The 27920-nt window shown below is 36.8% G+C and overlaps 1 protein-coding gene across 1 annotated transcript in view; it reads left to right on the top strand.

The window, feature by feature from the left end:
- The window catches only part of C2CD3 (C2 domain containing 3 centriole elongation regulator), a 147564-nt gene that overhangs the window by 83115 nt on the left and 36529 nt on the right, over window positions 1-27920 (top strand). Inside the window, exons 22-27 of the mRNA XM_081263133.1 lie at window positions 477-566; window positions 3864-4466; window positions 8712-9047; window positions 15730-15868; window positions 18312-18376; window positions 21440-21645. Coding sequence (XP_081119259.1) covers window positions 477-566; window positions 3864-4466; window positions 8712-9047; window positions 15730-15868; window positions 18312-18376; window positions 21440-21645 — 1439 coding nt within the window. The remainder of the gene's footprint in view (window positions 1-476; window positions 567-3863; window positions 4467-8711; window positions 9048-15729; window positions 15869-18311; window positions 18377-21439; window positions 21646-27920) is intronic.

The raw sequence follows: 27920 nt of genomic DNA on the forward strand, positions 1-27920 counted from the left end.
AATCCAAATGTTAATGTGTGAGTCTAGGTGAAGGATGCCTAAGAATTCATTATGATATTCTTGGCAACTTTTCTGTATGCCTGTAATTTTTTCAAAATAAAATGTTTTTAAAATTTTAAGGCATTTTGGGCTGGGGATGTGGCTCAAGCGGTAGCGCGCTCGCCTGGCATGCATGCGGCCCGGGTTCGATCCTCAGCACCACATACCAACAAAGTTGTTGTGTCCGCCGAGAACTAAAAAATAAATATTAAAAATTCTCTCTCTCTCACTCTCTCTCCTCTCTCACTCTCTCTTTAAAAAAATTTTTTTTAAGGCATTTAGACTTTAACTAGAATGTGAGTGAGCAAGATAATTTCTAAAGCATCTTTCAATACTTGAGATTCAGTAAGTATAAGTAGAAGATTATGTGACTATACTGTAAACAAAAGCTCCTTAATCAATAGACCACAAAATAATTTTCTTTTTTTCCTTAACAGTCAGTAGTATAGCCAGTATCCAGTCATGCAAAGAGTATCTGCTTGGAGTAGTAAAGATTCCAACCAAAGAGCTGCTAGTCAAGAGATCTGGTAAGGATCCTAAATTATCACTTTCTGACCCTACCCTTGTCAATGCCCATTCACTTCCCTTCAAGAGATAATCTTGGGTTGGGCCTGTAGCTCAGTGGTAGAGGGTTTGCCTAGCATGTGTGAGGCACTGGGTTCGATCCTAGCACCACATAATATAAATAAATAAAGTTTTTTAAAAAAGAGGTAATCTTGTCTGGCTTCCTTGAAAATGTGCATAAGCTTCTGAACCCTTCTAGATATTTCAAAGCTTTGCTCAAAGGCATATTAAAGCCTCAATTTTATTCCCCAATCTTGCCTAATCATTCCAAATGTCTTCAAATAAAACAATGAAGCTTAAAACATTTTATTCATTGTATTCATCCTACTCTAAGAATGATGATGATGATGAAAAAGAGAGAGGAGGAGGAGGACGAGAATATGGCAATACCCATTACATTACATAGCATTTTGTAAAATATTTTCTCTGATCTTGTTTAGAGCCTCAGGATAACCCTACCTGTCAAGGGTACAGAATCTTATTTTCATTTGACAGATGAGAAAACAGGCTCAGGGATTAAATGGTTTGTCAAAACCACCCCGCTAGTACGTAACAGAATTTGAAATCAAATTCAGATTCACCAATTGTTTTTTACCATACTGTCCTCTTTCATTGAAGAAGAAGGAATAAGGTAGGTGATAAAGGCCCAAAAGAATACACACAACTACCATGGCAGTGTGGAAATATTGGTGCCATCCTTACTCATAGATGGGTGACCTTGCCCAAGTAATTTGACCTATCTGAGCCTCTGTATGAAGATAGTTAATCTTGACAAGTATACAAGGTAGGAATTGATGAAATCAGAGTACATGACACATAGTAGGTACTCAGTAAATGTTAGTTTTTCTTCTCTCATCCATGTTCCTTTATATAATCGTGTAATCTTGTTTCCAGAATTTATCACACACTTCCTAATTGTAAATTAACATTTGAGCACTACCCTCAGATCAGGACCTGTATGTCTGCCAGAGAGAAGTCTGTACAATTTGATAAATGATTCAGTTCTCACTTCTGTCATTTGCTATTTGTGATCTGGAATGAATTACTTCATATCTCAGATCTATAACTCCCTCATCTATGGAAATAATAAGATTCGTCACAAAATTATGGAAGCATTTATTGAAATTATACATGTGAATAGAGCGGGGCACATAGAATACCTCAGCTTCCTTCCTTCTGAAACTTACTACAGAGTTTGTCAGGGAGCAGGCACCATCTGGTAAATCTATCTCTACAAATTAAAATTAACCCTCTGCATAAGCCTTTTAGACAATTTGGGATATATCATTTGTCTTTTCTTCTGAGTTCTAAAGTGAACATTCTATTTTACTTCTTCCTCCCACTAATCTCAATTATAGTATCTCAGAGCTAAATGGACCATCTAATCTAAGCAATTCTTAAGCACAAGTGAGAAATTCTACACACATTTGTATATTTTTCTAGGACTAGTAGATTTTATTAGAGCAAAAGGGACTTGTGACCAAAAAAAGTTAAGAATAACTAGGTTATAGAAAAATACTCAAATGAGTGTTATACTAAAGCCAAGGCCATAGTTATTAGATTGTCCAAGTGGAAAGAAAGCTTAAAGATCAACATTTTCAGCCACCTCATTTTGTAAACAAAAATAAGAAGGCCAGAAATATTAAATGCCTGTCCAAAACCTTATGTAACCTTTGGCAAGTTAATCTCAGTAAGTCCAAATTGTCTCATTTGTGACAAACATTTCCCAGAAAATTACGGTGAATGTTATCATACTTGTCCACAATCTGCTTTAATATAATTCTGAAATCCAAAAAACCCTGAAAATCAAGTTTTTAAATAACTCATAAAGCAGCTAAATCCAACCTTACCTGACATGAAACTTAGACAACCTTCTGTTTATATAAAGTTTTATTGAAGCACCATATTTATTCATTTATATATTGTCTATAACCACTTTATCACTATAGCTGCATGGTTGAATAGTTACATCAGACACCAAATGACCCAAAAGCCTATAATATTTACTACTAAAAAAGTTTGCCAACTCCTAACTTAAATGACCCCTGATTGTTGTATAATATTCTGTTTATTTTCAAGTCTGAAAAATTCTAAATTCAGAAACAAATCTGGCCCTAGGGGTTTCAGGTAAGATAGTATGAACATGTGGTAAGTGTATTATAGACTTTTGAAGCAACTAGACATCGGTTCAAATCTTTACCACTTCATAGCTGTAATAAAATTTGATTGGGGGCTGGGATATAGCAGAGCACCTGCCTAGCATGTCTGAAGCACTGGGTTTGATCTTAGCACCACATAAAAATAAATAAAAGAATGGCATGCTGTCCATCTACAACTACAAAATAAAAATTTAAATTTTTTTTGATTAGGTATGTGAGCTATCATTTTCTTATGTAGAATAGGGATTATCCCATTTAATCCTCAGAACTTCATAGGGTTGGTTATCAGGGGAATTAATGAAATAATATATACATGGCACTAGCACAATTTCTGAAATAGATACTGAATAAAAAGTAAATAGTATTGCTGGGTGGTGGTGCACGCCTGTAATCCAAGCAGCTCAGGAGGCTGAGGCAGGAAGATCATGAGTTTAAAGCCAGCCTCAGCAAAAGCAAGGCACTAAGCAACTCAATGGGACCCTGTATCTAAACAAAATGCAGAATAGGGCTGGGGATATGGTTCAGTGGTCGAGTGCCCTTGAGTTCAATCCCTGGTACCAAAAAATAAAATAGTCATTATTATTTTGGAATCTAATGTCTGGTCCTTGGTGTGTGTTTACTAAATGGCAAACACCTTTGGTGTGGAATACCTGAGATCAGACCCAGATCTCCTGATGTTTTATCCCTGGCCTTTTCCATTGTACTCACAGGACAGTAATAATATTTTCACATCATTTATAGTACTTTTTTTTCAAAGCTCTTCCTTAACCATTATAATAACTTTGATAAACAAGATCAGCATTAATTTTCTCATTTGTGAGGTAAAGAAAGCAAAGCTAAGAGAGATTAATGGTTTACCCAGAATAAACCGCTGATTCTGGGCTGAGCCAAAGAGAGAACTCAGATCTTTCAACTCCTAGTCTTCGTTCTTCCCTTCTAATCTCATTGCCTCAATAGTCAGATAGAAGAGAAACTCAAATTCACTGTTGGTATGTTTTCTTTTCTGTCTTGAGCCAAGCTGATGGATAATCTGGAGTGGAAAGGGGGTAAGTTTTTTACTTTTAAAGACAATAATTAAAAATCTTTTCTTTCTCCCATAAGGAATCACAGGGTGGTATCCTGTCATTTTACCAGAAGATGGAGACCTGCCTCACGGTTTGGAGCTTTTACAGAAGATTGTGGGTGGTCTGGAGCTTTCAGTTTCCTTCACCCATCCTGGAGATAGAGAACGGGTATTAGAAGCTGCTGAGTTGATAGGATGGAACTTTGAGAATAGTCTGAAGGATCTTGTCAAGATGGATGAAGAGGAGCCAGCCACTGTCACCATCTCCACCCCAAGACTATGGCTGCCCATGCATTGCGTGCTGCTTGCTGGCCACACACGCATTCATAAGAGTACATATTGCTACCTTCGCTATAAGCTCTATGATCATGAAGCCTTCTGGACTCCTCTCAAGAAGCCTAAAGAATCTGCAGTCAAAAATCAGGTCATGGTTACTTTCCAGGCATCCAAAAGAGCAGAAGTAATTCGGGGCCCTTCACTGCTTTGGTACTTCAGGGAAGAGAGGCTAGAGATCCAAGTATGGAGAGCTTATGGCAATGATAGTGTAGAGAGGCCCCACCAGACGGACAGCTGGATTGGCTCAGCCTACGTGGACTTAGCCAGGCTTGGGGAGAGGTCAGCAAGGACACTAACTATCAGTGGTAAGCCAGGCTCAACTATTATGATTTGGGTATCTACTATGTGTTAAGGACTGTATGAGACATCCTGTCCAGCATTATTTTATTTGAGCTTCCCAGCAATCATGTGGGATACATATTAGACCCATTTTATAGTCATGAAAATGAAGGCTCAGAGTGGTTGGGTAACCTGCCCAGAGTCACAAACTAGTTAGTGTTCTTTCCATTATTACATGCTGAAAGATTAATAATAATGTAGTCGTGCTTCTTGTAACGAAAGAGATTTCAACGAAAGAGGTCCACAGACTGGTATTCCCAAGTTACAGTTCTTGGAGTCACTAAAGATCCAAGAACTGGCTTTGAACTTCGTAGCACTAGAGTATATCCAAAATCATCAGATTTTTGCACTTAACATAGTCCCTAAAATATTGTAAATACTCAGTTAATATTTATAGAATTAGTAAATTTAGGGGAATACCTGATAAGGAAACAAGGATATGCATCCTCTCTGGCCAGCACATTTGGACCCATAAAGAAAATCTATATGGTAATGAACTGATTCTTGTGAATCGTATGCTGAACATTTTTTTCACAAGAATCAATCAGTTCATTATCATACAGAAAAGAAAACAGTAACATTTTACAAATGGTATGGGTTGGCTACTTTCTTGATCCCTGAGAATTCAAACATGAGTAAGAAATAGTCCCTGACCTCATTGATTTTACTGTCTACTGTGAGAATACAATAGTAAACTAATTACAGGGAAGCATAAGAACTAAAGAAAAGGTATTCTCAGTGGTGCTCTGGAAGCATAGGGATGCAGCATCTCTGGGGCAAAGATGACACCTCAATGAAAGTGGTACTTGACCTCCAAGTTTCAAAGGATTTAGAGATAAGCCAAGGAAAGGAGGAAAGAAAGGTATTCTTAAAAGGGGAAGAGCACTTATGGAGGCACAGAGGCATTAAGCGGTTTGATAAATTTTAGGTGGTATAAGTGGGGATAGCCAGATCATAGGATACATAGGTTGGAATGGTGGGCAATAAAGCTAGAGAGGTAGGCAAGAGTACTGTGTTTCAACTCTTACTTCTAAGTAGTTTGGACTTTTTTCCAGGAGCTATGGAAAACTAGTATAATGGGTTATGAATACAGGAGTAACAGCTTTGCATTCTTTAAAAAAAAAAAAAATTCTAGCAAGTATAGTGCAGAATAAATTCCAGCTAAGCAGACTAGATTCTTTACAAACATGATATTTATTCAGCATAACACTCCTGTAAGGTTTGTCATTTCCCCCTATTTTTTTAATTGATTTTATTTTTTTAAATACACGACAGTGGAATGAATTTCAATTGTTATTACACATCTAGAGCACAATTTTTCATATCTTTGTATATAAAGTATGTTCACACCAATTCATGTCTTTATACATGCACTTTGGGGTTTTTTGCATTACAATTCTTATTACACATATATATATACCACGATTTTTCATATCTCTCTATATAACATATGTTGACAGCCAATTTGTGTCTTTATATATGTACTTTGGTTAATGATGTCGATCACATTCCACCATCCTTGCTAATCCCCTGCCCCCTCCCTTTCCCTTCCACCCCTCTTCCCTATCTAGAATTCATCTATTCCTCCCATGCTCTCCTTCCCTACCCCACTATGAGTCAGCCTCCTTATATCAGAGGAAACATTTGGTTTTGGGGGATTTACTTAGCATTATCTTCTCCAATGCCATCCATTTACTTGCAAATGCCATGATTTTATTCTCTTTTATTGCTGAGTAAAATTCCATTGTGTATATATGCCACTTTTTTTTTTATCCATTCATCCACTGAAGGGCATCTAGGTTGGCTCCACAGTTTAGCTATTGTGAATTGTGCTGTTATAAACACTGATATGGCTGCGTCCCTGTAGTATGCTGTTTTTAAGTACTTTGGGTATAGTCTGAGGAGAAGGATAGCTGGGTCAAATGGTGGTTCCATTCCCAGATTTCCATACTGCTTTCCATATTGGCTGCACCAATTTGCAGGCCCACCAGCAATGTATGAGTGTACCTTTTTCCCCACATCCTTGCCAACATTTATTGTTGTTTGTCTTCATAATAGTTGCCATTCTGACAGGAGTGAGATGATATCTTAGAGTAGTTTTGATTTGCATTTCTCTAATTGCTAGAGATGCTGAGCATTTTTTTCAGATATTTGTTGATTGATTGTATATCCTCTTCTGAGAAGTGTCTGTTCAGATCCTTGGCCTATTTGTTGGTTGGGTTATTTATTTATTTATTTATTGGTGCTTAGCTTTTTGAGTTCTTTATATACGCTAGAGATTAGTGTTCTGATGTGTGAGGGGTAAAAATTTGCTCCAAGGATGTAGGCTCTCTGTTCACCTCATAGATTGTTTCTTTTGCTGAGAAGAAACTTTTTAGTTTGAGGCTATCCCATTTATTGATTCTTGGTTTTAATTCTTGTGCTATAGGAGTCTTATTAAGAAAGTTGGGGCCTAATCCCACATGATGAAGATTAGGGCCTACTTTTTCTTCTATTAAATGCAGAGTCTCTGATTTAATTCCTAGGTCTTTGATCCATTTTGAGTTAAGTTTTGTGCATGGTGAGAAATAGGGGTTTAATTTCATTTTGTTGCATATGGATTTCCAATTTTCCTAGCACCATTTGTTCAAGATGCTATCTTTTCTCCAGTGCATGTTTTGGGCACCTTTGTCTAATATAAGATAATTGTAATTTTGTGAGTTAGTCTATTTTACTCTGACCCTTTAATTGAGCAGGTGACCCAGGTTAAAAGAAGGTAACTGAGTGAATTTGGGTGATTGTCCAAATTATCTCAACTCTCTGGATCCCGCAAGCATAAATCTGGCCCAGTGGAGCACCTTATCAAATGTTGTGTGCCCTATTTTATTGAGGCTGGCTTGGAATCACTTCAGAGAGCAAGAGGAAAGTCCTTGAAGTGAGCCAAGGGTACTTGAATGAACTTCATAAAGACAGGCTTTTAACTTCAGTCTTCTGAAGAATGTAGATTTTGAACACTAAATATAGATCTAAGGGTCTAGCATATATACCCCTTTATATTAAACAATACTAAAGAGGTTATTTAACTTTTTATATCATCCATGCCCCTTCCACTTCTCCACATTCCACTAGTCTGAGCTTTTTATCCACTTGTTCAAGGGCCTTATACAAGACATTGCATTTTTGTTTTTGTTGAATGAGTCAGTCAACCCATCTAGGATCCATCCAGCTGACTTCTGCATACTATTAAGTTTCCTGAGGATAAGGATTTAACTGTGTTGCCTTTAGGTGTCTTCCCTCTTATGACTTGCCCTTATTTTCTGTTCATGATAATCATAACAATTTACATATTCCACCAAGAAGAAAATAGTTTATTTAAAAATAAAAAGAGACTAGAAAGTTCTATCTTATGTGTGCCATATGTGAATCTGTTAACTCCATTTTCCTGAATTGAGTTTAACAGAACAAACTTTGAGATTCAGAAGGAACTATTGGTGCCTTCTGCTTTGTAAGTAAAATCTCATTTTAACATGCAGCAAACCAGCAAAGTTCAAATCCCTGGGTTTAAATCTGCCGTTTATTGGTGTAGTGATCTTAGCAAATTATTTAATCCTTCTGAGATTCTGGCACATAAAAAAGACTTAACTACCATTAATTCCCTTACTTTTCCTTCTTGCCTCCTGCTTCCACCTCCTATTTCCCTTCAAAATAATCATCAGGGTTACTGCCATAACATATTTAATTGGTGAAGCAAGGTTCAACTGAGCACCAGTACAACTTCCTGATTGGGAGAAGTCTAAAAATAGGAGCCTATGGAACATGAAGAAGAGAAGACGGACACTTGTGATTTCATCAAATATTGGACTTGGACTCTGAAGTAGAGTGTTTGCCTAGCATGCACAAAGCCCCTGTGTTCAATCCCCAACACCACAAAAAAAAAAAAAAAAAAAACTTAGGCTCAGCTAGTTGCTCTAGTACATGAATCCCTTCCACAACAACTCTGCCTGATAGATAGTCTTTTGGTTTTAGCTTCAAAGCAGATAATAGAGACATTGTAAAAAATTCTCACATTGCATATCAACTTCATATTTTTTTTTTGCAAATTGGTGTGTTGGGGCCTGTGGGCCTGTCCCAAGAGAGAGAACCACATATACCCTCAGTGAGTATTTCCTCCAAAATTAGAGAGTGTTCTTGGTTCTTGCTTGCCAAGGCTTGTTCTCCTCTATCCTCTGCAGGTGTGTATCCTCTCTTTGGACGTAATGCTTCCAACCTCTCAGGAGCTGCCTTGCGAGTTCATGTGGTTCTTTCCTCTCTTCCTCCACACACTGAGCCCACTCATGAACTGGACTCTGTGGACTGCAGTAGTCACAGTGAGTCTGAGCAGCTCTCCAGAAGGAATGATGAAATCCAGCTCTCTCCACCTGGTGACCACCAAAAGTCTGCCTCCACCCAGGTCCCCTGCAACAGCACCACCTCTGAAGTCTGCCTGGCCCAGATGGACCCTGCCGAATTGGAAAGAACTTTTGCAGTCAGTATCCTGGTAGAAAGAGCAATGCACTTGAGCTTGAAAGGTAGGCTTTGCTTATTTATCCTGAGGCAAATTTCTGATTTCTCAGGAAATGGTCCTATCTTCACAAATCTTTCAAATCATGACAGGACCTATAAAAGTGATTAATTACTAATAATTATTATATTTCCCAAGCCTAAAATAACATGAAAGCTTTTTTGAACTTAAAACTGATCTTTTTCAATATCCTAATGTGGCATATCATAAATTCCCCAGTCTAGAAACTTGGACATCTACCTAGATATTTCTCTTCTCTTTATCTACCATCATATCATCACATCTATTAAATTGTTCTGTATCTTAAATTTCTCAGAAATCTCTTCTTCTCCATTGCCACTCACAAAGGCCTTCAATATGTACCTGGAATCAGGGAATTCTTAACAGTAGATCCATAAACCCCCAAGGGATTCATAAATGAAACTGAGGGTTGGTGACTTGGATAAGAAAATAATTATATTTTAATTTTTATTAACTGCTAATTAGAATTTTTTAATTTTTTTACTCTAATTAAATTTTTAATTTTTTAAAATAGTACCTGTGATGTCATCAACAATAGAAATCACAGGTATTTTTATATCACATTATATTATTGCGGATATCTTGGAATATTATTTATACTTAACATTGCTTTGAAATTACAGCAGTTGTTGCCATAAGATCTTGTTAATTAAACATATCCATATCACAAAGTTCTTTTAAGTTTCCCTGTTTCAGTCTAATTGCATTTCCTTATAATCATGGGTATTTTATGTTGTTTTTAAAACATAAATGCACTAAGTTTCTGAGGCTGACCCTAAACTTGCAGTCCTCCATCTCAGCCTCCCAAGTGGCTGTAATTACTATCACACCTGGCTTCTGTATTACACATTTTAAAGAAACATTGTTAAAAGGCCCAGAGACTTCATCTGACGGTCAAAGGAATTCATGGCATAAAGAATTCCTTCCCTACCTTTATTCAACCTTGCACTCTCCCCTAAATTTTCCCCTTGTTGTCACTCTTTTCTTTTGCCTGGTTCATTTCATCTCTTCTCCCAAAGACTCAACTCAAACATCACCATGAACCAGAGGTGATGTAAAGGCCCCCTTCTGTTTGTTCCCTTACCACTTTTGCCTTCTTCAGTGTTGTGTCTTATCACATGGTACTAAAATTGTTTCCATGATTTTCTTCTTCACTAGATTTAAGCAGCTCAAGAGCAAAGACCTTATCTCATTTGTTTATTCAAAATGCAGTCATTTATGTGGCAATAAAACTTAACTGTAGTATTTGCTATGTGCTATGCACTGTCTTTAGTGCCAGGGATAAATCAGTGAATAAGATAGATAGTGTGGTGCCCTTGTGGAAATTACATTCTAGTAGAAACATTCATCTGTGTGCCCCTAACCAATAGGGTATATACGTACGTGCATGCGTACATGCATGTCAATTTTTTAACAAGTTATCCTTTCTTTGTCTCAAGGTTTTCATCCGTAGCTCTGAAGACTGGGGTTGTGGCTTAGTGGTAGAGCACTGAGTCTCTGGGCCTTTTAGCATGTATGAGGCACTGGGTTCAATCCTCAGCACCACATATAAATAAATGAATGAAATATAGGTCCATCAACATCTAAAAAAAATTAAAAAGAAAAAGCTCTGAGAAACTTTCCATTATGAAACAACATTAAGCTGTACAGGGTAGCACATGCCTATAATTCCAGCTGTTCAGGAGGCTGAGGCAAGAGAATGGCCTGAGCCAAGAAGTTCAGGGCCAGCCTAGGTAACATAGTGAGACCCCTGTCTCAAAACAACAACAACAACAAAAACAAACAAACAAACAAAAATAACAGCTTTAATTCAGTACTCTTAAGATTTTTTCATACTCACATTTGACAAGACAGTTCTATGTCTAGCCCTGTTTTATAAATGAGGCAGCTGAAAAACTAAGAGGTAAAGTGATTTGAAGGAATATAAATTATGCCCAGGAAACAAAATTAGCTACAGTATCATCAACTCCTAGAGGTACTCATTAGCCTACCCAGGCAGGAGGACAGGCATCCCTGGATTCCCACTTTTAGCATAGTGTTTATCTTAGTGCATTTTAATGATCTCTTTTTATCTGTCTCTCTCAGATCAAGAATCAAATATGACTCATCTTGTGCATGTGTGACACAGAGGTGTCAGTTAATGTTAGCTTAAGAGAACTGGACTAAATTTGTACAATATATAAAATTAGGCAATACTTGAGGGGAAAATTTTCCTAGCCTAAAGTGAAAATCACTTTAGGCTAAAGGGGAAAGCTCCTCTCCTAACTAAATAGAGTTACTTAGAACTATTACAGTGGAAAAAACCTAGAGAAGGAGTCAGGAAATCTGGCTGGCTCTTCCAAATTCTAGTTAACCAGGTGCATGATGAGTGAGCCACTTTGCTTTTCTGTTCCTTGGTTGCCTTATTTGTAAAATAGGGAGAGAGACACCTATCTTAGGTGATTTTCATAAGTATGATCAGCATGAGTTTAGTGTGTATAAGAAAACAGTTTCTTAAAACAAAAGAAGTTGTTTTAATCTCATTAAAATAATTATCCCATTCTTGATTCATAAGACTATTTTCATTCTTATGGAAAACACAGGAAATTCAGTGAAAACTCTGGAATGATAAAATTGATTCCGCCCAGGTCTTCTTAACTGTTCTCAATGTGTGTCTCAACCCTGTGAGAGGAATAGATTTTCTTCTGGGCCACCTCCAAATGTGTTTGAGAACTTGACCTTTTCCAGAAACATAAACAGGCTCAAATAAGTTTATACACAAGGGAGAGAGACAGGGAATCCTGATTTATCATCTGCCTGTTTGGCTCAAAGGAGCATTTCTGCTTAAGACTGATTAAAGAACAATTTTCTTCCAAAGTCAAAATAGTAATTTTGTTTCAAGGCCTTTAGCAAATAGTTGCTTTACAAGTAAAACTCAGTGGGTGGGAAGCCAGTGGTATGAAAAAGAGATCTGAGCAATATTGGTGTACATCTAGAGTTAGAATTTTACTGTGAAGCTGGGCATGGTGGTGCATGCCTATAATCCCAGCAACTCTGGAGGCGATTCCAAGTTCAGCGTCAGCCTCAGCAACTTAGTGAGGTCCTAAGCAACTTAACCAGACCCTGTCTCAAAATAAAAGCTAAAAAGGGCTTGGGATGTAGCTCAGTGGTAAAGTGCCCTTCATTCAATCTCAGATAATATTAAAATATATATATATATATATATATATATATATATATATATATATATATGTAGTGGAAAGTAATTGATAGCACATTTCAGATGAAAAAAACTGAGGTTGAAGGAACTAGAATGAGGTGGTATACTAAATTAGTGTTTGAGAACATGGGAAACAAGTTATCTTGACTCTCTCAGAATTGCAGGTAATCCTCTCTGATGATTTGTCTGTTTCTGGAAACCTCTGCTTGTGTGCATGCAAGCAGATGAGTCAGCTTTTCTCTCCTCCAACCCTGGCAACCTTCTGTAAACAGAGGGCAGAGGTGATTCTGCAAACCTATTATAAGGGCATTGGGCCCTTTTGTGCATCCTCAGTCTACTGAAGGAAACACAGATTACTCTAGAATACTGTGAGAACTGCTGTGATAGAGGCAGGTTATCTCTCCCTAATTGTGAGAGTTTACATTTTATTAGAAGAAATCAGTTGAACAGCTTAAGACCACCAGGTACAGTGGCATATCTATAATTCCAGCTACTCTGGAGGCTGAGGCAGGAGGATTACAAGTTCAAAACCAGCCTGAACAACTTAGGAAGATGCTGTCTCAAAATAAAAAAGGAGATGTAGCTTGGTGGGAGAACTCAGGCCTAGAGTGTACAAGGCCCTGAATTCAATCTGCAATACCATAGAGGAAAAAAGAAGAAGAAAAAGAAGATGAAAACCCACAAAGGAAAGTAGGGAGTGGGAGGTTGTATCAGGCAGAGTCTAGTTGTAGGAAACAGAACCCACTCTAGCTGTTTTTAAGCAGAAAGCAGGTTAGTATGGAATATTAAGGTATTTCATGGCATTGGAAAGGCTTAAAGGACTGGGCTCTAGGCTAAATTTTCATGAGAGAACCTCTTAATCTTTTAAGTTCAAGATACAGTGCCAAAACAAATTCAAGAATCACAAACTATCCTCATTGCCATTACCAGGGCCTGTCTATATCCAGGACCAAATCCTGGAGCAGAAAACAATATCTCTGCAGGTTCCTTGTTATTAGCAAACACAGGAGATGAAGGATGTCTTCTGCCTCATGTATGCCATCCACATCTTTTGTGAAGGTTATCTTAAGTGGGAGAGATCAATTTCCCTCCATATCCTAGTTGTATGTGTCTTGGAAATATAGTTTTTAACACTTTCAATCTCTATAATCAAGGAATATAATACAATGAAAGTAGGTGGGGTAGATGCTAAGCAAGTCAATAATATAAATATTATTTAGTTACACTAAAATAAAATTTTTTAAGAAGATAGCTCACTAGATAAAGGTATTATTAGTGCTATTCTGTACTTTTTAAGTGAACAATGAAGAGTACTGTTTCCATTAAATATTCTTTGCTTATTTCCATTTTGTTAGAATCATCTTTCCTTGTTCTTTCACCAATATGCTTATAAAATGGTTTTGCCATATTGTAGCCAGTGGTATTATTTGATTCCTCATATGGTTTTTGTTTGTTTTGTTTTATTTTCGTACTATGGATTTAACCCAAGGGCACTTTACCACTAAATATATCCCCAGCCCTTTTTATTTTATTTTTTTTAAGATCGGTCTCACTCAGTTGCTTAGGGCCTCATTGTGTTGCTTAGGCTAGCCTGAAACTTACCATCTTGCTGCCTCTGCTCCTGAGCTGCTGGGATTACAGGCATGTGCCACTGCTGGGTCCTTCTATAGTTCTTCTATACTTTAGTCCTTTTCCAATTCTAAGGCTCCCCTACCTGCTTTATTTCCCACTGGGTCTCACTTGTGAAATTAGCAGGTCTCTTCCTCCACTTCAGTTCTTTTCCAGGGCCTCCTCACAAAGTCTCTATGTCTCCCTTTTCTCTTTCTGTCACCCAATTTCTTTCATTATTGTGCCCAGTAAAAACTATAAAAGTAATGCTTGCTGGTCTGATTTTGTATCCTGAAATGCTTGAGTCATGAGATTAAACAGCATGACACATCAATCCTTTACCAAAATTTGGGGACAAAAATGCTTTGCTTGGTTTAAACAAATATGTCTCTATGATGGAACATAATATAAAATCTTTTTATTGATTTTTTTTAACTTTTTAAAAAATATATATTTTTTTATTTATGTATTTTTATGTGATGCTGAGGATCAAACCCAGTGCAAGCGTTCTACCACTGAGCTACAACCCCAGCCCTGAACTTGATTCTATGATGGAAGTGTTCTGTGTCTTCATTGTTTAGTATGGTGGCCATTTGCCCCATACAGCTATTGAGCACTTCAAATATGATTTATAAACAAAGAACTGACTTTTTTCCCCTCCAGTGTTGGGGTTGAACCCAGGGCCTTGCACATGCTAGCCAAGTGTTCTACATCTTCAGCCCAGGAAATGAATTTTAATCTTATTTAATTTTAATTAATTTAACATTGAATAGTAGCCACCTGTGGCCTAGTGGGTTATCTTATTAAACAGCTAAATTAGACTATCAAGTATCATCCACCATCTTCATTTTAAATTGTTTTAAGACAGAATAAATGGGGCTGGGATGTGGCTCAAGCGGTAGCACGCTTGCCTGGCATGTGTGCGGCCCGGGTTCGATTCTCAGCACCACATACAAAGATGTTGTGTCTGCCGAAAACTAAAAAATAAATATTAAAATATTCTCTCTCTCTCTCTCTCTCTCTCTCTCTCTCTCTCTCTCTCTCTCTCTTTAAAAAAAAAAAAAAGAATAAATGACTTCACTGAGTCTCCCACTTTGGAAACCTGATCTTATAAAAATTAACACCAGCACAGTACCCAGTGTTTCACGCAGTACTATGGGATTCTTTAACACTCCATTGAGGCAAAAGTAGGACATGGTTTAGAACATGGATCCTGGAGCCTGAATGCTTAAATTTCACTTTCTGTTCCACCATTTAATAAATGTGTGACCAACTAACTTAATCTCTCCGTACCACGGGTTTTTAAAATCTATAAAATGGGAATAATAATAGAAAAATGCCTGTCTCATAGGGTTATGTTAAGGATTCAATGAGTTAATATATGTAAATTTCTTTGAACAGTGCCTGTGATATTGTATCTACTATTAGTGCATATTTTTAATCCTTATAACCATCTTAGGTTGTATAAGTATAATATGTCCCATTTTACTTGAAGGAACTGTGACCTAGACAGTCCTTGCCCAAGATCACACAGAACATGTATGGTAGAGCTAATAATTGATCATCTGACTCTTAAGTCTAAGACTCTGCAGTTTTTTCTCCTCTCCCTAGTATTCCCATCATCTCATGAAGAGATGGGAGAAGTCCCTTCTTGCTGCGGATTGTTTATGAACAGAGCCTTAAAAGAACAATTGCAGTAGTAGAAAAATCACTAGACACATTGTAGGTACAGGGAGTAACTCAAAGACCCAAAGGTCAAAAAGGGCTAGAAATGATCCTGCTTGTACTGTATAGTGGGAGGCTACTTCTAGCACATTCTTTTTGGTACCCTAAAGTATAGTCACTCTATGTTCTATTTCAGGGAGCCCCTTGACAGAGCGAAAAGTATCACTACCCAGTTGTTGTGTATCCTTTGCAACAGCTGATGAGCCATCTCCTGTGTACACCCAAGTGATTGAAAACACAGATTCTCCCATCTGGAATTTTCAACAGCAGTCAAGGTTTGTATTTGCTGATGTTTCATTGACCTCCCAGAATCTGCCTTTTGTTCCAAAAGAAAAGCACAAAGTAATTAACACAATATTTAAGCAGACCTAAAAAATACTTTTCTTATGCAGGCAGTTATTTAATCCTAGTGCTTATGAATTCACTAGTGCTAACAGTGGTTTAACTCTAATCAGTAGCATTCAGAAAGTATTCAGTGAGACAGCCGCTTATGTACCCTCTTCTGTTATAGGCACTGAGCATTGAAATTCTCTGCTATTGAGTTCAAGGTCTAACTAGGAAGAAATACAAATAAAAAATTACAATTAAGTGTGACACATGTTGTAACAAAAGTAAAAAGGATGCTAGTGGAGCTCAGAATAAAAAGAGTATTTGGGCCATCCTGAAAATTCAGGGTAAGCTTCATAAATAAGATACCTCTGCAAAATATTGAAGAATGTATGGGCTGGGGCTGGGACTCAGCTATAGAGCACTTGCCTGGCATGTGTGAGGCACTGGGTTTGAGTCTCAGCACCACATATAAATAAATAAAATAAAGGTCTATCAACAACTTTAAAAAAAAAAATTGAAGAACGTATACAAGTTGTTCAGTTGAAGTAGGGTGAAAAGAGCACTCCAGTCAGAGAGAACAAACCTCAGGAAAGGCTGTGTATTTTTCATCCTTGTAAAATACTCTGGAGCCTTGGCTTTGGAACCAGAGAGACTTGACCTCTAACCCCATCTGTTATTTACGAGCTGTGTGAACAAGTTAGTTCAGATTCCTTATCTGTAAAACAAGTATAATTTTTATAGGGTTATTATAAGGTTCAAATTAGAAATACTACTTCACAGTACATAGTATGTGTATAACAAACATCAGCTTTCCTTTAATAAGCTCAAAAAATAGCAGGTGGAGTTTTTGTCAATCATGTTACCGAGGTGGGGGGCTGGCATAGAAGGTCCACAAGTGGGGTGCAGTGTTTGTCCTTCCTTTTCTTCTCTTACTCTGAGCATCATTAAATATGTGGATGCTAATGCTAATTATCATTACACTGCCTCACCTTTTACAAAATTTAATTCTTGTCCACGAACACCAGCCATAGTACATATTCTCTAATCTATTTTCTCGCAGCATTCGTGTACTTGAGTCTCATCATTTGCTCACATGTTCAGTTTTGTATAATTTGAGAGGCTGACCTGAGTCAGAAGCTGAAAACTTAGCAATATTATAGTGAGCTACTGGAAATTACAGAAATTCGAGACATAGTAACCAGGGTACTCATCTAAAATATTAAATCTACCCCCAAAAATCAGGAAACCAAAAGATTAAGCTTCTAAGTGGAGGCAGCCTAACAGAATAATTATAAAACTTCACAAACTCAATGAAGGGACTTTTAGCAAGCTCCTGATTTTGTCCCTGAACTTTACAGTTGAGGAGATTGTGGCCAAGGGAGGTTACATATTTTTGTTGAAAACAAAGGCAGGATTAAAAGAAAAATGAATAGTAGTGCTGTTTACAATATCTTTATCACAAAATTAAGTCTACAATTAGAATCCTAACTCTGTGTTACTTTCACTTTAGCATACTATCTTTTCTGGATCTTGAAGTAGACTCTCCAGTAGGTTCACTAGTGCTGTTTAGGGAATGAAATGAAGTCTCTTGGTTTTCTCTGGATCTCCATCTTGCTCACCTAAAGTAGTGGCCCCTGTTTTAGAACTTCAAACTTTAGCTTTTAATTGAGAACTGCAATTTTCTTTATATAAAATATATTAGAGGTTGTTAGTAAATTCCACTTCAGCTTCTTTATTTGCTTTGAAAGTTGGGCACATTCTTATTTTGTTGCCTTGCCTCTGCACAGTGTAGAAGAGTCAGGTGTTCAAAGTTCAAATCCAGCCCTGCTATTTACTCTTATATAACCTTAAGTAAATCACTTTTCCTCTCTGAGCCTAGCTTCAGGATTATAAAACAGGATTATAGCACCCATGCCACAGGTTTTCATGTTGATTAAATATATATGAAACACATAGTACTATGCCTGCAGGTAGGTGTTTAATAATTGTTGTTTTTTTTCTCTCTTCCATTCTTACTATTCTCTCACCTTAAAACTTCAAAAGAATCCTTACCCACTCCCAATAAAACTGTTAATTACATGTTGAGAAGCTCCCTTCTCATACTCAATTCCCTTAGAGAAACAGTTTGAATGTAAATACCAGGGTGAAGGGGAAGTGCTGCAGCTTGAGAAACTGTTTTCAAGTCTTGGCAAGTTATTTCATCTCTCTGTGCTGCCTGTCCCCTCATTTTGACCATGAAGATAAAAATATATTCTAGAAGATGCCTGTGAGGATGAAGTGAAACAATACTGGGAAATTATTTTGCAAACTACAAGAAGTCTTCAAATCTAAGATTCATACTATAGAAGATTCCCACAGTTAATTTATGGTGATTGTTTTTCTCAATAGGCTATCAAAAGAGCTGCTTCTGGACCCACAGCAAACCCTGGTCTTCAAAGTTTGGCATAAAGGAGGTATGAACTCTGTTCTGTGAATATAAAAATAAGCTATGTCCTATTGACAGTTTGCAGTCTTTTTTTTTTTTACCAAGTGAAGCCGTGGCATTGATGGTGCTAAGGATGCAGATATTTGGGGATTGGGAGAAATCCCACAGAAGGCCACAGTGTTCTCCAGTGGAATTTAATACTTAGAAATCATATTTTGTTTGATTACCTGCTTAGTGAAGAAATCCAAATACATTTGAATATTTCCAGTTGTGTCTGTCAGTAACCAGTGCCCAGCATGCCACATACAGTCATTTCTCTTCACTTTGAGTCATGATAAGGCCTTTCACTGATTGGTTTATTAAGCAAGAGACACTAGCATTTTTAGGCAGTACAAAAGAAAACTTATTTTCCCTTGTTTTAAAAACTCAGAGAGATGCTGACATCATGGTCCTTGAACCCAGTTTTACTCAACTACCATTTATTCAGCGACATAACCCAGTCGTGTTAAAAACATTAGTTCTGCTGGCACAACGGTACACACCTGTAATTTCAGTGGCTCAGGAGGCTGAAGCATGAAGGTTGCAAGTTCAAGGCCAGCCTCAGCAACTTATTGAGGCCCTTAGTAACTTATGGAGACTCTGATTCAAAATATTATAAAAAGGAGCTGGGAATGTGGCTTAGTCGTTAACCACCCCTGGGTTCAATCCCCAGTATCCCCCCACCAAAAGGAACATTGGTTCTAAAGCCAGACTTTGGATTCATATGCCAATTCTGCCCTTTACTGTCACAATATGACTTTTGGTAAATTACTTAACTTCTCTGTGCTTCAGTTTTCACATCTATAAACTAGGAAAAATAATAGTACCTACTTTAGAGGGTTTTGAGAGAAGTAAATAAGAGCCTGACACTTATGAATACCCTGTCAATTTTATTGTATTTATTAACAAGTGACAGTGTCCAAGAACTTGACGACATCTCTAATCTTGCAAGGTGCAAATACAATTAATCTGATGTCATAAATGTAAAAGCTGAGGCCCAAGGAAGTTTAGTGGCAACTAAAGTTGTATAGCTATTAATTGGTGTAGTCAGGATTCAAGCTCAGTTCTGAACTAACTATCCAACCTTCACTGCTTATACTCCACCATGCTGGTAAGTTTAGATGTCGCAGAAAAATGAGGTGTTAAGGATGTCCCACCATCTCACAGTTTAGTAAGCTTAGTAAATTTTATTTCACTATATCCCTCTTGTAAACCTAATTCTTTTAGCATTCCTGCTGGGGGATGGGGATGTGGCTAAGTGATAGAGTGCTTGCATAGCATGCGTGAACATTGGATTTGATCCCCAGCACCACCCAAAAAAAAAAAAAAAAAGATTCCTACAAGGGCTTGTTTCCAAACCTTCATCAATTTGGAGTCACCTACAAAGTCAGTATTTTGTTGGCCAATGCTAATTTTCAGTATTGACCACAAAGCCTAAAAGACCAGAGTAATCAGGGTGTAACATAAGTTACATAAAGTATTTCTGCTTGTGTTCCTGTTTGTGAGGGCTGCTTTGTTCTTTTTTTTTAATAATGTTATTGTATTTTATATACCTTTATTTTATTTACTTATTTTTATGTGGTGCTGAGAATCAAACCCAGTGTTTCACATGTGCTAGGCAAGCACTGTACCACTGAGCCACAACCCCAGCCCTTTGTTCTTGTTTTGATGGTTAGTTCCATGTTGCTGCTTTGCATTCAGCTAGCTAGTCCCACCATTATCCAGCCTCATCAATGCAGAAAAACTGATCAAAAATCAGATTTCTTTAAATCAAAACAAGAAATTCCTGCAGTATTTAGCTGGGCTTCTCACTCTTCTCTTGCTTCCCGCCCCCCTAAAGTGCTAGAGAAATCATCAAGTAGACCAGGGTTCACTTCAATTCAATAGCAAGAAAAAAGAATAAGCTTTGGCCATATGCACACCTGGGTTCAAATTTTGACTCTGCCACTTAATAACTATATGACCTGAAATAGATCACTTTATCTCTTCTCTCTTCCTCATTTTTTAAATTAGGATAATAGTACTTGTCTTTCAGGGTTTCATGAGGAAAAATTGTTGCTTAATAAGGAGAGATACTTTTATTATTATGCTGATACTGTTCTAGAGCTATTGGGTATAGAGAATAAATTGCAGATTTTCAGACTCTCTAGAGGGTCCTGTAAGATTCTGTTTTAAATGAAGGTGAAGAAAATGCTAGACCAAACCAAGCAATATTTATCTAATTCTCTCAGTGTGTATAGACTTCTCATAAATCCATCCTTTCCACACAGATTCAGCAAATCTATTATAGAAAGTACTCAAAGCAGTAAACAAAGGCTATACTCAACAGGTATTTGAATTCCTACTCTGTGTCAATCACTATGACAAGTGCCAGGGATAGACATGGTCCCTGACCTCACAGAGCTTACAGCCAGTGAGGGACACAAAAAATATATAGTTTAGTATGATTAGGCAATCCAGGGTACTCTGAAAGGGAACATCTAACCCAGACTAGGATATTAGAGGCTTCTCAGAACACATCTCAGCTGAGAAACAAAGGAGCAGAACATTCTGTAAGAAGGGACTACAAATAGAGTAACCTGTGTCGGTTTTCCAGGGGATTGTCTTCTTTTTGTAATTTGTGTTCATTTGTTCTTAATTAGATATAATAAATATGTATATCTTAGAAAATTTGGAAAATACAGATAAGAATAAATAAGAAAATGCAAATCTCTTATAATTCCATAGTTTCAAAACTCAATGCCCTGAGGAAAATCACTGAGATATGATAACCAAGGGAAAAGAACAAGTGTTCCTTAAGTTAGGGATATTTTCTAGTTACGTGTATCATAAGGACAAGGCTCAACCCTGCCATTTTTTCCCTCACCTTGCAGAAAGGGAATTCATAGCAGGCTCTTGTTACCAGCTCTTTCAACTTTATCATCTGTCTTTTTTGATGGCTTTGGAATCACTAAACTTCTGAAGTTGCCTGATTAGCTTCTCTGTGTAGCCTCTAATCTCACTGGCAGGGTGTGCCCAGCCAAGCTGCCCAACTCTTCTGTTTCTTCCACAGATGAAGAGAGGGTGATTGGCTTTGCCTCAGTGGACCTCTCCCCATTGCTGTCTGGCTTCCAGTTCATCTGTGGCTGGTATAACATCACAGACTTCAGTGGAGAGTGCCAGGGGCAGATAAAAGTTGCTATCTCCCCTTTGGAGAGTTTGATGCACTTCAAAGAAGAAAGACAAGCAAGGCGTGGGGTGGAGACCCCAGGAACACTGGTATGTATCCTGATTCACATTTAACTAGTAAGGGTCCTACTGAGCAAAGCCCATAAGATCCTGTATGCTGGTGCTTTCTGACTTATAGAACACATTATATTTTCCTATCTCATAATAACCTCCTGGTTTGGGGGGAATGATGAAAATGTTCTAGATTTAGGTAACAGTAATAGTTATACAACTCTGAATATACTGGAAACCAGTTAATCAAACATTTTTTTTTGTGTGTGTGTGTGTGTATGTGTGTGTCTGTGTGTGAGTGTGTGTGAGGGAGAGAATAGGTCTTTGGGAGTTAGGCTTATTTTTTTAATTTTTATTCTAATTTGTTATATATGACACCAGAATGCATTACAATTCATATTACATATAGAGAGCACAATTTTTCATATCTCTGCTTGTATACAAAGTATATTCACACCATTCATGTCTTCTTCATACATGTACTTAGGGTAGTGATGTTCATCTCATTCCACCATCTTTTTTTTTACCCCCTTGTCCCCTTCATTCCCTTCCCTCCCCTTTGCCCTGTCTAGAGTTTGTCTAATCTTCCATGCTACCCCTCCCAACCTCACTATGAATCAGCCTCCTTATATCAGAGAAAACATTTGGCATTTGGTTTTCTGAGATTGAATAACTTCACTTAGCATTATATTCTCCAATTCCACCTTTTTTACCTGCAAATGCTATGATTTTATGATCTTATTGCTGAGTAATATTCCATTGTGTGTGTGTGTGTGTGTGTGTGTGTGTGTGTGTGTATCTCACATTTTCTTTATCCATTCATCTCCTGAAGGGCATCTAGGTTGGTTCCACAGTTTAGCTATTGTGAATTGTTCTGCTATAGACATTGATGTAGCTGCATCACTGTAGTATGCTGTTTTTAAGTCCTTTGGGTATAAACTGAGGAGTGGGATAACTGGGTCAAATGATGATTCCATTCGCTTTCCAAGGAATCTCCATACTGCTTTCCATATTGGCTGCACCATTTTGCAGTCCCACAAGCAATGTATGAGTGTGCCTTTTCCCCCACATCCTCGCCAACACTTATTGTTGTTTGTATTCTTAAGTAGCTGCCATTCTGACTGGAGTGAGATGAAATCTTAGAGTAGTTTTGATTTGTATTTCTCTGATTGCTAGAGACATTGAGCATTTATTCATATATTTGTTGATTGATTGTATATAACCTTCTGAGAAGTGTCTGTTCAGTTCCTTGGCCCATTTGTTGATTGGGTTATTTGGGTTTTTTTGTTGTTGTTGTTGTTTTTTGTGTGTGTGTGTGTGTTTAGCTTTTTGAGTCCTTTATATACCCTAGAGATTAGTGTTCTATCTGATGTGCAAGTGGTAAAAATTTGTTCCCAAGTTGTAGGCTCTCTATTCACCTCACTGATTGTTTCTTTTGCTGAGAACCTTTTTAGTCTGATTCCATTCAATATTAATTCTTGAGTTTAATTCTTGTGCTATAAGAGTCTTGTTAAGGAAGTAAGGGCCTAATCCAATATGATGGAGATTTAGGCCTACTTTTTCTTCTATTAGACTTAGGGTCTCTGATTAACTCCTAGGTCCTTGATCCACTTTGAGTTGAGTTTTGTGCATAGTGAGAGATAGGGGTTTAATTTCATTTTGTTGCATATGGCTTTCCAGTTTTCCCAGCACCATTTGTTGAAGAGACTATCTTTTCTCCAATGTATGTTTTTGATGCCTTTGATAACTGTAATTATGTGGGTTAGTCTCTGTGTCCTCTATTCTGTACCATTGGTCTACCTGTCTATTTTGGTGCCAATACCATGTTGTTTTTGTTACTATTGCTCTGTAGTATGGTTTAAGTTCTGGTATAGTGATGCCACATGCTTCACTCTTCTTCCTAAGGATTGCTTCGTCTTTCTGGGTCTCTTATTTTTCCAGATGAATTTCATGATTGCTTTTTTATTTCTCTGAGGGATGTCATTGGGATTTTGATTGGAATTGCATAAATCTGTATAATGCTTTTGGTTGTATGGTCATTTTGACAATATTAATTCTGCCTATCCAAGAACAAGGGAGATCTTTCCAACTTCTAAGGTCTTTAATGTGCTTTAGTTTTCATTATAGAGATCTTTCACCTCTTTCATTAGGTTGATTCCCAAGGTTTGTTTGTTTGTTTGTTTGTTTTTGAGGCTACTGTAAATGGGGTAGTTTCCTCATTTCCCTTTCAGAGGATTTGTCACTGATGTACAGAAATGTCTTTGATTTATGGTGTTGGTTTTGTATCCTACTACTTTTCTGAATTCATTTACTAGTTATAGAAGTTTTCTGGTGGAATTTTTGGGGTCTTCTGGTATAGAATCATATCGTCGGCAAATAGAGATAATTGGAGTTCTTCTTTTCCAATCTGTATCCCTTTAATTTCTTTCGTCTAACTGCTCTGGCCAGTGTTTCAAGAAGTATGTTAAATAGAAGTAGTGAAAGAGGGCATCCTGTCTTGATCCAGTTTTTAGAGGAAATGCTTTCAATTTGTTTCCATTTAGAATGATATTGGCTGGGGCTCTGCATAGATAGCTTTTACAGTGTTGAGATATGTTTATTTTATCCCTAGTTTTTCTAGTGTTTTGAACATGAAGGGGTGCTGTGTTTTGTAGAATGCTTTTTCTGCATCTATTGAGATGATCATATGATTCTTATCTTTAAGTCTATTGATGTGATGATCACTACATTTATTGATTTCTATATGTTGAACCAACCTTGCATATCTGGGATGAATCCCACTTGATCATGGTGCACGATCTTTTTGATATGTTTTTATATTCGTTTTGCCAGAATTTTATTGAGAATTTTTGCATTTATGTTCATTGGACATATTGGTCTGACTTTTCTTTTTTTGATGGGTCTTGGCATGGTTTTTGGAATCAGGGTGATACTGACCTCATTTCTTCTTTAAAGGTCTTGTAAAATTTGGCTGTGTATCCATCTGGTCCTGGGCTTTTCTTGGTTGGTAGGCTTCTGATGGCGTCTTCTATTTCATCATTTAAAATTGATCTGTTTATATATCATCCTGATTAAATTTGGGCAAATCAAATGACTCTAGAAATTTGTCAGTGCCTTATTTTTATTTTATTGGAGTACAAATTTTCAAAATAATTTCGAATTATCTTCTGTATTTCTGTAGTATCTGTTGTTATATTTCCTTTTTCATCACATATGTTACTAATTTGAGTTTTCTCTCTCCTCTTCATTAGCATGGCTAAGGGTTTGTCAATTTTATTTATTTTTTCCAAGAACCAACTTTTTGTTTTGTCAGTTTTTTCAATTGTTTCTTTTTTTTCAATTTCATTGATTTCAGCTCTGATTTTAATTATTTCCTGTCTCCTACTGCTTTTGGTGTTGATTTGTTCTTCTTTTTCTAGGGCTTTTGGATGTAATGTTAAGTCATTTATTTGTTGACTTTTTCTTCTTTTAAAGAATGAATTCCATGCAATGAACTTTCCTCTTAGTACTGCCTTCATAGTGTCCCAGAGATTTTGATACATTGTATCTGCATTCTCATTCACCTCTAAGAATTTTTAATCTCCTCTTGATGTCTTTTGCAAACCATTGTTCATTCAGTAGCCTAAATTTAGTCTCCAGGTGTTGGAGTAGCTTTTATTTTTTTATTTTATCATTGATTTCTAATTTCATTCCATTATGATCTGATAGAATGCAGGGTAGTATCTCTACTTTTTCAAATATTTTTCATTTTTTAGTTTTAGGTGAACACAATATCTTTATTTTATTTTTACGTGGTGCTGAGAATTGAACTTAGTGCCTCACACATGCTAGGTAAGCACGCTACCATTTGAGCCACATCCCCAGCCCCAGTATCTTACTTTTTTATATTTGCTAAGAGTTGCTTTGTGGCATGATATATGGTCTATTTTAGAGTAGGATCCATGTGCTGCTGAGAAGTGGTATTACACAAGAAAGTATATTTGTTCATTGAGGATGAAATATTCTATATATGTCAGTCTTTGTTCAGCTTTTGTTTGGACGATCTATCCAGTGGTGAAAGAAGTATGTTAAAGTCACCCAGAATTATTGTGCTGTGGTCTGTTTGACTCTTGAACTTGAAAAGAATTTGTTTGATGAACAAAAATGCTCCATTGTTTGGGGCATATAAATTTATTATTGTTATGTATTACTGATGAATGGTTCCCTTAAGCAGTATGAAATGTCCTTCTTTATCCCTTTTGATTAACTTTGGCTTGAAGTCTACTGTATTTGTTATGAGGATGGAGATCCTTGCTTGCTTTCACAGTTCATGAGAGTGGTATGATTTTTCCCAACCTTTCACCTTTAGTCTGTGGATGTCTTTCTGTGAGATGAGTCTCTTGGAGGCAGCATATTGTTGTGTCTTTTTTTGTTTGTTTGTTAATCCAATCTGCCTATCCATGTCTTTTGATTGGTGAGTTTAGGCCATTACATTCAGGGTTATTATTGACACATGATTTGTATTCCCAGCCATTTTTGTTTGTTTGGTATTTAACCTGACTTGGCTTCTCCTTTGATTAGTTTTTCCTTTAGTGTAATTCCTCCCTTTGCTGATTTTCATTGTTGTTTTTCAATTCCTCTTCATGGAATATTTTGCTGAGGATGTTCTATAGTGAGGGCTTTTGAGTTGTAAATTCTTTTAACTTTTGTTTATCATGGAAGGTTTTTATTTCATCATCAAATCTAAAGCTTAATTTTTCTGTATATAACATTCTGGGGCTGGGGATGTGGCTCAAGCAGTAGTGTGCTTGTCTGGCATGCGTGTGGCCCAGGTTCGATCCTCAGCACCACATACAAAGAAAGATGTTGTGTCTGCCAAAAACTAAAAAAAAATAAATAAATAAATATTAAAAAATTCTCTCTCTCTCTCTCTAAAAAAAAAAAAAAAAGATTCTTGGTTGGCATCCATTTTCTTTCAGAGCTTGATATATGTTGTTCCAGGATCTAGTAGCTTTCAGGGTCTGGGTTGAAAAATCTGCACATAATCTAATATATGTAATCTGATTTCTTTCTCTCGTGGCTTTTAATATTCTCTCCTTATTCTGTAGGTTAGGCATTTTCATTATAAAGTGATGGTGTGGATCTTTTGTGATCAAAAGTACATTTGGCATCCTATAAGCCTCTTGAATTTGGTTTTCCAATTCATTCTTCATGTTTGGAAAATTTTCTGATATTATTTCATTGAATAGTTTGCTCATTCCTTTGGTTTGGATCTCTATTCCCTCCTTTATCCCAATAACTCTTAAATTTGGTCTTTTTATGTTATCCCATATTTCTGGAATGTTTTGCTCTTGTTTTATTACCATATTCACTGTATTATCTACATTATTTTCAGTATTATATATTTTGTCTTCATTGTCTGAGGTCCTATCTTCCAAGTGGTCTAATCTGTTGGTGATACTTTCAATTGAGCTTTAATTTGGTTTATTTTTTTTTCATTTCAAGGATTTCTGTTTGTTTTTTTTTTTTTTAGAACTCCTTATTGAAGTAATCTTTTGCTTCCTGAATTTGTTTATGTAGCTCTTTGTAAGAATGATCTTTTGCTGCCTGTATTTGCTCTCTTATATCATCCTTTAATTTGCAGAACATTTTAATTATATACATCCTAAACTCCTTCTCAGTAATTACTTATGCTGTTCTTGCCATGGATTCTGATAATGTGGTATCTTGATTTGTTTGAGACACTTTCTTCCTTTTTTTTTTTTTTTTTTCCTATTGCTTGTATTTCTTCCCTTCTAGCACTGTGGATCTAAGGTGTTACTGTTTTTACCTTATAGGCTTATAGTGCCCATGTAGGGATCCAGTACTTCTCCTTTGAGGTGAAGGACAAAGTTATCAGTTTCTAATATAAACAGTGTACACCCTAAAAACAAATGTTTGGTATTAAGACGTTTACAGTTTGGTCACAATATACAGAAATGGTGAATTCAATTATTATCCACAGTATACTCAGTAGGTTTGTAAAAAAGTTTACAGTTTCTGATGGAGGACAAAGAACCAGGAGGGGAGGGGAGGATGATATGCTGAGGAGGTAGGAGGTGAGGATATAGAGTTGTTATATCTTAGGAAGTGTAAAAGAGAAATCTAAAGAGGAAGATTAGTAGCAGGAGAAGGGAAAGGAAGTAATTTTGGGTAGACAAGTAAGTGGGAAGGCAGTAGAGTACATAAAGTAAACACACATATATATTGAGAAAAATTAAAAATGTTAAAATAGTAGCAATTGGTAGGATAAAAGGAAAAAAATATATATATATACACACACACACACAACACAG

Source organism: Spermophilus citellus (genome assembly GCF_964194105.1).
Source record: "Spermophilus citellus genome assembly, chromosome: 2".
Lineage (NCBI taxonomy): Eukaryota > Metazoa > Chordata > Mammalia > Rodentia > Sciuridae > Spermophilus > Spermophilus citellus.